The following is an 11,884-nucleotide window of genomic DNA, read 5'->3' as shown; positions in this document are numbered from 1 at the left end:
GGAAGCCGCACGTTTGCCTTACTTTCAGATTTCGATTATGTACAGCCAAAAACGGAGGGAAGGAACATCCTGATAAATATGTAATGAGGTAAACATTACCTCACAGAATAAATCGTTTATAAGAGCGGAGGCTTCACATCGCAGGGGTGAAATACAGATACGGATTCAGATATATTTAGGCTATACTGTAAATATAAATAGCAATTTGGCAAGTATAAGCTTTATCCTTAATTCTCAAAGTGTCGATATATTGTGCAGTTCTGACGCTGAACGAAAAAAAAAAATCAGTACGTGATTTTATTTCAAAGAAAGATCAGTTGTAGACGCATCTATTGAAATGTGTCCAAGAGCGGCCTTTCCAGTGCTGTTGTAACACTTTAATTTCAACGTGTTCACAATGAGCGTGAAACCAAATACATAGGAGACTAAATTAATAATTTACAGTGAGGTTTAACCTAAGATCAATAACAGCCTTCAGAAACAGCTGTGAACGCCTCTGATATAGGCCCATGTCACAACGAATAATCAACAGTAATAACATTTGGTAGCCACTCAGAAATTAAAGAACTAAAATTCAAACGTATCACGGTAGGCTATGATTTGTTTTTAATAACTGAAATACATTTAAAATTCAAAATAAGTCCATTGCCAAGCAGAAGGATGTCCTCTGGATATTTCAAGACACAGACTTGTGCTTAATTAACACGACGGTGTAACGTGTGGGTAAAAACAAATGCTCTTACTTGCTAGATCAAACGATCCTAGGTGAAGATGCCGTATCCTTTCGTTTCTCGGAGACACGTTGTTTTCGGTCACTTTCAACAAAACCAGTAACTCGGTGCTAAAGTCTTCGATGACTGAAAATCTGTGCAAAAAGAAACACAATTCAAACCACCTCTTCGGCTCTGAACGGTGCCAAAAAGCATTTAAACGTCTTGACTTTTGCACCCCAGCAGCAAAGCTAGACGCATGCCGAGTACTTCATCCGTTTTTGTTTCTGTCGTTGATTACAAAACCAAACCCGCACCACGTTCTTTTTAAGGTCCAGTTTCTCCGCAATCGCTGCAATTTTTTCGGATGATGGACGCGGCTGAATGGCGAAGTACGCCTCTAAGGATCTTTTCTCCGGAGCTGCTATCGAGGTGCGTTTCCTCTTCTTCTCTGCGCCGTTGAAGAGCTCCGGCTTGTTCAGTTTCTCCCGGTGAGATTTTTCCGCCTCCTCCAGCCAGGCTTGTAGGATCGGCTTCAGAGCGATCATGTTGTTGTGGGACAGCGTTAGGGACTCGAATCTGCAGATGGTGCTTTGGCTGAGAGATCCCACTCCGGGGATCTTCAAGTTAGCTAGCGCTGAACCTACGTCCGCCTGCGTTACTCCGAGTTTGATCCTTCGTTGCTTAAACCTTTCAGCGAAGGCTTCTAAGTCCCTGGGATCGGCGTCCACGTCGCTCATGCAGCCCATATGAGAGGAAAGGCCGTGTGCATGGGCCATGTTAAGGGCAGCCTGGTGCATATGATTCATGCCTGCCATGTGTGCGGGGTGCGCCGGTGACGAAACCACAGATCCATCCGGTCCTGCTATGGTCCCGAGTGCCAGACCCGGGGTAATGTGATCAAGCAGGTCCCCTTCCAAAGCTTGATGAGGCTGATGATGGTGGTGATGATGGTGATGGTGGTGGTGACCAGCAAGAGCAGAAGGGTGAGAGATAGGCACGGAGGACGCAGAGGAGGAAGACGAAGTACAGGCTATAGAATTCATGGTGTGGTACGTAGCGTCCGGTTTGAAAGGACTGTGATGGGGAGGGTGATGGTGGCTCTTGGTCTGAGAGACTATATCCACCGCTGCGAGAGCTTCTGCGCGGGCCAACAAACTCTCATCCAGACCCCCAAATATATTGGTCTGCAATTGCAAATAAAATGCACACATTATAGCCAGTAGGGAGTTCCCGCTCACACTCTTCGGATAGAAACATTTCCAGAATATAAAAGAAGAAATCTTAAAAAGGAACACGCGAAACAGGACAGATGCAACATCCCAGGTCATAAAAATTAATACAAAAGGCAAACCTGATTGAATACATAAGTTGAAGGGGAAATTTTGGAGGTGTTGGGTGATTTGCAATGCAGGCATGAAAAAAACATCAAGCGAAAAGTAGGCTGTCAGAATGTGCCTTTAAGCGGTGATTATGCAGAATACGTACCGGTGGGGTTGGGAGACAGGCTCGACGCATCGCCTCTGAGCTGCCGCCACCGCCGCCGCCGAGGCTGCTGATGATAGTACTGCTGTGTCTAGAAGACGAACACGAGGACGAAGGCGCGCTCGAAGTCAAAGAGGAAGATGATGAGGAGTGCAAACTGGAATACTTGGGCTCGGGCAAGCTGGCGTGGGACATGGTGAACCCTTGCTTACCGTTCAGAGACATCATCATCATGTTTTCTAGCGATCGCGAACAGGCAATTGCCTTTTAGTAAGTTGAGACTCCGCCTCTTCGCTGGAAGCTCAAGCCCAATGGTCTGCTCAAGTCCCGAAGCCCCTATCTAATAACTTACGCTCCCCTACAAAAAAGGGACTCCGTCTGGTCCCTATGTACTACACACACGATACCGTAACTAACCGCTGTGCCAGTGGGATGTGGCGCGCAGGTTGGAGCTACGCACGTGAACATCACACCCTGGGCAACCTCGCGTGCTTTTAGTGTCACAAGCGGTTTGATGTCCGCCTCGTGCACTGACCTGCTGCATTGTCGGGTTTTCTTATTCTTTCTGGTTTTGTTATAGCAGTTAATCCACTTTATTTTGTCATCTTTAGAGATCCTAGGCGGCTTCTTGATTAATTAAGATTTTGCGCTTTCTTGTGCCGCAGTACTAGGTTGTGTCACCTCAATGTAGACTGACACTGTAAAATATCTTAGTAGCTCAGCGAGTGATCTGCAGGTCCTTTACATATTTCCCTCCCTCCCTGCCTCCCTCCCTCCATCTATTACTGCCGAGTGCCCTTTCTTGCTATTGCGCCTGCATTGCCAGCTCCACGTTAGTACGGATATTTTTCATTAGTGTGGAGTTACTGTGGTCTTGCGCATGAGCAGACGGTGAATGCCGTGCCCTCCATCAATTATAAAACATAAAAGTCAAGAGAGAAAACGCAAATGACGGGTCGGGAGTCAGCAGGGTTATAAATATCGGGCAGGCTAAGTTAAAGTAATTATACACAAGTTGCACTGCAAAACTGTATAGATGATAATGAGAACAACAGTAATTTCACTGGACTCCAAACAAAACCAGCTTGTTTAGTTACCCGTAGGCAATTATAATGTGAACACAGCTTAAGATGAAGCAGAGAAGCCCCGCAAAAAAATAGACGATATTTTGACCAGAAGGCATTTATCCGGTCGTAAATTCAATCAAACTTTAATTACTTACTTTCTCCATGTCCTATGTTCTGTCTCACCTAACATTTTACATATCATTAATAGTTCGGTCGCGCTGAATGTAGCCTATTTATTTTCACGAGTTAGTACTCCGTCAGCGTGTTACAAGTGCTGCCACCCTTTCAAGACGACCTTAATGGGAAATATTTTTTAATGACAGAAACCAGAAGATTTGCGATGAACTCAAGATTTTGAAGCCCCATTCTTACTGAGGTATTAACTTCATTCATCATGTAATAAAAAAAATCTTTAATAGAATTCTAATTAACAAGGTTGTCAGTTTGTTTAATACAGGCGCCATAGTTAATCAAATACACTTCAGGATGTCGTTGGTTTTGAAACTGAAATACTTTTAATAATTTTGGTAATAGTTCCGTATTTTAGGGCGCCCAATACGCCTCAAGAAGTTAATTCTTTGAAATCAGCATTGATTCTGTAGACGTTGTTTCCTAGGCAAACGTCTAAGAAATGGCTATGACATGTATAAAGTGACATATAATCATTAATTTACAAAGAATAATATAATAATAAAATATCACCATCATTTAATGTGAGATGGCAATGAAATAGGCGGATGCCGCTTAGTCGCTGGTCATCTTTAAAGGCGCGGCCTTATTGCTATATTTCCTAGATGTGGAGGACCTTTCCCATACATACGTCCAGCACATGTCACACACACACTGACCAGCTACAAGCTCACAGACAGACTGAAGGCTGCCGCGCGTGTCCGTGTCGGGGACGCTACACATCTCCCGGTTAAGGGCTCCGGTCGAGCGGGCGGTGGCCGCCCAGTCCGCGCAGTCCATCACATGCATTGTTCTGTTGTGATGGAACCTGCTTAAAATATCATTGCATTATTTATCTTACTTATGATGTAAGTGGAAAAAACAATTAACAGGAATTTTTTGATCGCTCTGAAATGCATCCTTCCTGTTGGACTACGAGTATTTACTTAGGTATAAATAAATTTAATTTTAAGAATCAAGTGGCGTGACAAATAGGCATTTCGGCATCTTCATTAAACTAAGCAACTTGACCAGCAGGCCAGTCTATGACTATTACTCTATAGTAATACTGTTAATTGTAAGTGACAATTGTAAATATCACGAGCCTGCACTTCTATGGCTTAGTTGACATATTTATACAGCATTTCCATATTTAGTTACGTTATCTATCTATCTATCTATCTATCTATCTATCTATCTATCTATCTATCTATCTATCTATCTATCTATCTATCTATCTATCTATCTATCTATCTATCTATCTATCTAATCTGTCTGTCTATCTTTCATTTATATATACAGCGACACTTCAAATGACTAGTCGCTTAGACACATAGGCTATTCAATTAATTTCCCGTATACAGCCGTTAATAAGCTACAAAACGCGCCAAAAAAGCGGTAGAAAGGGGCAAACACGCCTCTGCCTTACTTGCGACTACCCTTTAAAGGGCAGAAAACTTAATTTAATAATTTATTTACTTAATTTAAATTAATAGGATAATTTTAAAATGTGGCGTAATAATGCGAAGAAGCAAAGAATGAAGCTGTTGCTTCTTCAGAAGGCAGGTGAGGCTTCACCTCCCCCTGGAGCTCGACATGACAGCGGGAACAATGACGCCGCAGAGAACGAGGCGCCGCAAACCTGCCGCTAGGCGGTAAAAGGAGCGAGTATTACGGAAGGATCGTCTTTGAAAACGCGTGTATGAGGGGAGCCGTCTCCTGACTGCTTGTGGTATCACTTTTAAAAGCTGGGGGGTGGGGGGGTGTCATATCATCCGCTTGAAATGCGGGCATCTCTGTGGGAGTCAATAAACATTAAAAGACACCGGTTAATTATCTGTTTTAATTAATTTAGTATAATTCATAACTGGAATTAATAACAATTTAAATCATGCCAAAAATAGTATTTTTACCCATAGAAATGGATTTTAGAAGTGGACAACTTTTAGCAACTGGCGCTTACTTTTTGTTCAGCTTTGGTATAATCATCGACTTTCGTTAAGCTGGATTAAATGGGGAAATATTGATCCGTTAAAATATTCCTCTGACCACACCGGCGGAGTTTATTAAACTCAAACCCATTCGGCAAAGAGTCATTTTACCTGTCTGGCAATTTCTCCGTCATCATCATTAACTCTATTAAAATCGTGCCTTCGGTAACCGTTTTATTAATTCTAAGAATTATGCTACTAACGTCATCTTTTTGTTCAATCACAGTTTCTTTGTAAAGTGAGCGGAAATCAACAAACAAAGCTAAACATATACAGCTGCCATAGAGAACGCGGTGAAAAAGACCGACGTGCCTATATGAGAGTGGAGTTAAGCGTTGGAGTGGGATGTGATAGTTCTTACGACTTATATTATCCATACAGAGGTATACGTGTATCCTAACTCATTTTTAATATAAACAGCAATAATGTTCCCAATGATGTATTTGATTTATTATAGTTAATAAAATTAACGAAATATAAATGAATGAATATAACTAAGAATAAAGGAAATATAGGCCTAATCTAAGTTTATAAACCATGCATTAACAGGCCTATTTCTTTATACTATAGTTAACAAATAGGCCTAATGAGGAAAAGAAGGTCTGGAATAACGATTAACTGCCATATCAATGTAATTCAAGGCCTTAGGTTTTAAATAATGATGGTCTCAGGGTTCAAACAGAATATCACAAAAAGGGGATTATATTGGAGATTCATGCGTGTTTGTGTGTGTTGTATGTGTGTTTGTGTGTGTATGTATGTGTGTGCGTTTGTGTATGCATGTGTGTTTGTTTGTGTGTGTTTGTGTGTGCATATATGTCTGTTTGTTTGTGTGTGCATATATGTGTGTTTGTTTGTTTGTGTGTTTTATCTTTGAGAAGGTGGCCAGCTATGCCTCCCCAGTAAATGTCCCTGTACACCCAATGCTCCTCTCAGTCTCCTCTGGAAGAACATTCCAGCACGGAGCACTGGTGCTGCGATGGGACAGCTCTTATATTTACCTTGCTTTATTCTCTGATAAGACAGAATGTTCCTGTTTGGTTTCAGCTTTTCTTGTTTATTTTGTAAATAAGACCACTCCTTTTAAAATATTTCCAATAGGATCACACTACTACCTAAGACACAAGTGCTCGGTGGAGATGTCCAGTTTACAAATCTCTATCAAAATGTATCAGATTCATTCATACTGAAAATGAAACGCAACTACGTTTTTATTACAGTTCGATGCATTTAACTACATTCACAATTTATTATTTAAGCACCCAGATGACATTATTAATGACAGTCACGCCACTCTTAATCATATGCCTCATGGTTACTTTTTAACACCCAATAAACAGGTGACGTACTGGTACAAGTATTTTACTAACAGTAACCAGTTTATTAAATCTAATTGAAAAGCAATATAGTGGAGAAATGTATTTATATAAAGCATTTTCATATGTCACCATTATTTCTCCGCACGATCTTGTATACGAACATTGCATTGGAAATTCAGATTTGTAGCATTTCACAGCGCCAACTAGGTGACGGCTGAATCAATAAGGAAGGGGAAAACTTCGTGACACGTCACTTATGGGGGGACCGTAAAACACCAAATAAACAGTCCCAGAATGTGTCAAAATGGGCTTTATGTCATAATAAGTAAACAAATGAATTCTCATTATCAGATTTGAAAAACATTCATGTATTAAAACTCGTGAGTATGTCAAGTGAGGGACCATGTTGTGCAAATTTTTGACCAAATAAATAAAAAAAATCGTGCGCCCTTTTTACATGTTTTACATCAACGATGGCGACCTTTTGCGCCGACGGGACGGTGCCCAAACGACAAGGCTCGCAAGCGCTCCGTGAGCTCAATGGACGTGTGGAACCAACGGCTAGCCGTTAATAATAATAATAATAATAAAAAGATATAGGTTGCGGGAATATGGCCCTGTTGGACAGGATACGGAAGGAATGGTTTATAATCGGGATCGTGCTCGTGATTTCGTTTGCCAAGCTGGAGCCCTCGGTTGGGGTGAGAGGAGGTGAGTTGGGCTCTTTTGCCCAGTTTATCCGAACAATTATAAAGCACGAAATATGTAGAATAAACAGGTATGCATGTCTGATCGTGTGATGCTGCTGTCCCGCACTGTCATTCACGGGGCTATTCGGCGTGATCTTAGCTAACTGCCCTCCACAGTGGGTTGACAGTCCCTTATGACAGTCCCACAAGATGCTGATCAATCACGATGTGCTTATTTCGTGTTGTCCGCCGGTCTGGACCTCCGGGGCTCGTCCCCAGTAAATGAGCACGTTGCCGGTGACACGTTGCATCCGAGGTGCCCGCGCTCGCTTCCGCAACTAGTCCCAGCAGCTCCAAATGCCCACCAACTTGCCTGCTTAACTTTACGCCATACAAAGATCTCAGTGTGTGTCTCTCTCTCTGTAATCTAGGACCGATTTGTTTGCAATTCATAGTTCCCAATGTGCTCCATATTTTCGTTGATTTGCTTCAGTCTCCTGAACTGAATCTGTCTGAGAAATGAATACTTGTGCCGAGTCTGAGCAGAGAGATAAATTGTGCATTTAGTACATTTTGTTGCTATGACAGGTCTCACTCCATGTAGTACTACTAAGTCCAGTTTTCTTCCACCACTCGGTTCATCACTAATCTCTTTACTCTTCTCCATACACAGGTCCCTTGAAGCCCGAGATTACAGTCACATATTTTGCTGTGTCTGCCATATTCTTTAACAGTGGATTATCGTTAAAAACAGAGGTACACCATCATCTAATTACAGACGCACTTTATTCAGCACTTAAATCATTTGGTTTTTAAGGGTGATGATGTGAGGACTTTTCAGTAGAATTTCCAATAGGTGTTCCAACTCATTTTTCAGCTGTCCCAGTCTTCAGGGTGGGACTGTCCCAGAATGTATAACGCAAAACCGGTCTTAAATGAATCTTTAAAATGGTCTTTTTCCGATAATCCAGAATGTCCTGTTTTGTGTGTGCTTTTAGAAAATGGTCCATATGCCAGCACTAATAACAGTAAATACGTATGTCTCAGCTTATCTGTATATGTAGCATGATGTGTTTCATCTTTTGTTTTGCCTTCTGTGCTGTTTTTCTGTTTCAACCAGTTACTCACAGATATGAGTGGCAGGATGTTGGTAGACTAATGTTATGATTTAATGATGTGTGTAGGACTCTGATAGGACCAGACCCACGGGCCAATCAGTGGCCTTGTCTCTGGCAGCTGAAGACACTGGTGTTATGTTTCGCAGGAGCTGACAAGCGCTTTGATGCATGTGAAGCTCCACCTCTTCGTCCAGACATTCACACTGGCCTTCTTCCCTGTCGCAATATGGCTCTTCCTGAAGCTTCTGGCTTTAACAGCCATCAATGAGTGGTTGCTGAAAGGGTAGGTGACCTTCTTCTGTTGTGAGGCTGTTAAATTGTGGGAAGAAACTTGAATATGGAATGAGAGCTCCCGTGTGTGTTGGTACGTAGGTCGATATGGAACTGGAGGCTGAACCTGGACTCCAGGGGCAGTGAGATTGTTACAGTACCTGCTGAACTACCAGGCTGCCCTGTTGTGATCTTGCTGTGCACGTTCAGTGGGTTTTGCGGTCAGATAGGTTTAGTGTTGCACAGATTACTTTAGCTTGAGTGCTGATCAGTAGAAAGAGTTAAAGTGCTGTAATATGACTCGGCGTCATGTGACATATTTCAGTCACTCTAAAATTGCTTGAATGAACCGCATATTGGCAAAAGTTTGAAAAGTGCCATTTAGCAGAAGTATTTTGTAATGCAGATATTTCTCTTCATTTACAGATGTCAAAAACATTATATCATTTAATATTAACAGCTAGTAACTTCCCTTTTATTTCATAAGTTTAGAGGGTGTCATGAGAGACATTAATGTCCGTAGCGATTTCAGTGCTGACATTCCCCTTTCAAAGCAGCACAGAGATCCACAAATCACATTCATTGGCTTTTGATGTGAAGGTTGAGTTCGGTTTCCCGGTAAAGGTTCATAAAGATGTTCTTGTCAGTCCTCATACTTTTCACAGAAGTGTACCTATTCACGGCCTCCTCCCCCTCCTTCCATATTTTTTCAATGCCCCCTTCATATGTACTGGTAGACTCTGTGCTCAGCTTTCTCGGTTGTCCCCCCCCACCTCTCATTTCCCCTTAACCTGGACCTTCAGTCTGGCTGTCAAGTTTTCAGCTTGGGGAATGGGGGGGTAACATAGTGTCCACAAAGGCCTGCTTTTATTTTAAAGGCATATCTCATATTCCTGTTTCTACACAGCAGAACCTGGCAAGGGAAAGTTTAATATGTCTTTATGGCAACTATCTGGGTACTTTTTACCATGGTATGTATCATTTATGTGAGCCTGTGCAGAAGAAATTATTTTTTTAAAATATCTTTCTACGAAATGTTTAATTAAAAGCTCTGATGAATGTACATGTATATTATATGTAGACGAGCAGTGTGCGTGTCGGAGCCTCCTGCCGCCGCCCTCATTCCGTGTGCGCACCACACCACCGCTGCCGCGCTGACCTAACGTCACGGTCACCCTGGTTCTGATCCGTAGGTTACAGACGGTCGGCTGCATGCCTCCGCCGGTCTCCTCGGCTGTCATATTGACGAAAGCGGTTGGAGGGAATGAGGTAAGACTCATTGTTGGGTAAAGTAGCCCTTAATGTTGTGGGATGAGGCCTGAGTTTGCTCACCAGTTAGCTGGTAATGGCTAACCGGTAGGCATCTTAAAAGACTGGCGGCCAACTTGTCTCAAATCTGTGACTTGTTTTGTGAAAATAAGCTACTTTGCTGTGTGTGCATTTAACACTGTTCAAGGTGATGGCAATATTTTTATAACACTAATGTTAACAATTTGGATTTCATGTTATATGTGCTAATTTTCTCCATCGTGTTTTGCCATACGCTTTTAGTCGAGTGTTACACTCACCTCACATATTTTATGTAATCTGGTCCAGTTGCTTTCTTTCCTTTCCTTTCCTTCTGGTGAAAGTCCCTGGCTTTTAGGGGGATGTGAATGAGGTGGTTTGTGGACTGTCATGGAGTGTGCAAATCCTCAGACTCACCGGGACAGTGTGGGGTTTGTTCAGAAACTGCAGGAGAAGGGGCTGGGAATGTCATTGTCTGATGAACATTGTGGTGATGTGAGAGGATGCCAGGATGACTGTATCTCAAAGAGACTGTATCATGAAGCGGCCTCCTATCTTGAGGGAGTACCTGGTGCTGTTGCAGATCACCAGGACCTGGGGCCGGAAGCGAGTCAGTGACGAGCTAAAGTCATAGGCTCGATTTTGCCAAACAGCTCTTTGCTACACGGTCCTTCGTCATTGCTGTTTCGCAGTGGGTCACTGCTTTTGCAAGCAGAAATTACAGTCAGCCAGTGTTGGTCGGCATGTTTTGTGTGTGTGTGTGTGTGTGTGTGTGTGTGTGTGTGTGTGTGTGTGTACCAATTTAGCCTAAAGGATCGGACAGGGCTGATGGTACTGAGGGCAGTTTGAGCCTTTGGGTATGACCAGCTAAACACAGACAGACTGGTGTAAGGAATTTGAGCAGGTAATAAATTGTCTGGTTTCTACACTTTACAGTTTTATTCCACTGTGAGTATGAGGTTCTCTCCTGGGCTAAGATCATATCGACTTGAATAGCACCCTGTGCCACACTACCTTAATGTGTGTGCTCCACCTGTCTTTCCAGGGGGTCTTCTTGTTTAAAGGGGAGTAGTGGAGCCTAACTCGCAGTTCAGCTGCTTTACTCTCCTGTTTACCCTCAGGAATCAGATCAGCTGTTTGCTGTCTGATTGGGGGGTATGGACAAGCCTATACACCCCCCAGATAGATATGAAAGGACACCTCATGTACTGCGTCACAGCGCCTCCAACAGGACATGCCTGAATGACAACAGTGATGTTTAAATCATGTCTGTGGAATCAAATCACCTACATTCAAATGAATTTGCAAAAAAACCACATATATATATTTATATAGTATATATTTAGTGTGCCTTGCTATTCCAAATGATTCAAGATGAAATTAAGATATCCTGCAATACTTAAAGCACTGTTTTAAGATTTGGGTTTGTGAAATGATACCAGCGCTCCTCCTTTCCCCGCAAGCAGAGAAGGCTCAGAAGACCCCTGTAGAGATTTGAGCATCACTTTGGCACCCTAATCCAGTCAAAATGTGCTGATAATACTCCTTGCCAGGATACTCTCTGCCTGGTGTCATAAGAGTGGCCTCCTGGGACCGGATCAGCCAATGGTAACAAAGTAGCCAGATGTCTGGTTCTGGCAAAGTCCCAGAAGCCAGACAGCGGCACGCAGCAGCCTTCGCCGTGGGCTGGAGATCAAAGGTACCTGAGAATTACTTATGGGCACAAAATATGTGTTGCTTATTCTGCGGTTCCCATTAATGACGATCGGGGAGGATTTGT

At 42.7% G+C, this 11,884-nt stretch overlaps 2 protein-coding genes across 7 annotated transcripts in view; one reads left to right on the top strand and one right to left on the bottom strand.

Moving 5' to 3' along the window:
* Nucleotides 1–643: 643 nt before the first annotated feature.
* Nucleotides 644–2,429, bottom strand: LOC125704794 (POU domain, class 4, transcription factor 2-like). Of its 2 annotated transcripts, XM_048970818.1 has the most exons (3): nt 2,344–2,425; nt 2,203–2,241; nt 644–1,907 (listed from the first exon to the last, which is right to left on the bottom strand). In XM_048970818.1, the coding sequence occupies exons 1-3, from the start codon at nt 2,421–2,423 to the stop codon at nt 962–964; spliced, it is 1,065 nt and encodes a 354-aa protein (XP_048826775.1). In that variant the 5' UTR covers nt 2,424–2,425; the 3' UTR covers nt 644–961. The 2 variants fall into 2 exon arrangements, with proteins under 2 accessions (XP_048826775.1, XP_048826774.1); XM_048970817.1 differs by having other exon boundaries at nt 644–1,897; nt 2,199–2,429.
* A 4,783-nt stretch (nt 2,430–7,212) lies between these two features.
* The window catches only part of slc10a7 (solute carrier family 10 member 7), a 35,831-nt gene continuing 31,159 nt past the window's right edge, over nt 7,213–11,884 (top strand). For all 5 annotated transcript variants that reach the window (XR_007381194.1, XR_007381195.1, XM_048970425.1 and 2 more), the window contains exons 1-4: nt 7,213–7,451; nt 8,103–8,185; nt 8,694–8,830; nt 10,011–10,086. Coding sequence is in view for 3 of the 5 variants with exons in the window: in XM_048970425.1 (XP_048826382.1) it covers nt 7,352–7,451; nt 8,103–8,185; nt 8,694–8,830; nt 10,011–10,086 (396 nt within the window). In the remaining 2 variants the exon portion in view is untranslated. The remainder of the gene's footprint in view (nt 7,452–8,102; nt 8,186–8,693; nt 8,831–10,010; nt 10,087–11,884) is intronic.

The sequence above is a fragment of the Brienomyrus brachyistius genome, chromosome 12, assembly GCF_023856365.1.
Source record: "Brienomyrus brachyistius isolate T26 chromosome 12, BBRACH_0.4, whole genome shotgun sequence".
Lineage (NCBI taxonomy): Eukaryota > Metazoa > Chordata > Actinopteri > Osteoglossiformes > Mormyridae > Brienomyrus > Brienomyrus brachyistius.
This window is presented reverse-complemented; position numbering and strand designations above follow the sequence as displayed.

Bases quoted from the DNA above. Each gene is read 5' to 3' on its own strand.
- LOC125704794 (XM_048970817.1), bottom strand. From the start codon at position 2,429: ATGATGATGATGTCTCTGAACGGTAAGCAAGGGTTCACCATGTCCCAC. The intron at 1,898-2,198 runs GTACGTATTCTG...TTGCAATTGCAG, and splicing joins CCTGTCTCCCAACCCCACCG to ACCAATATATTTGGGGGTCT.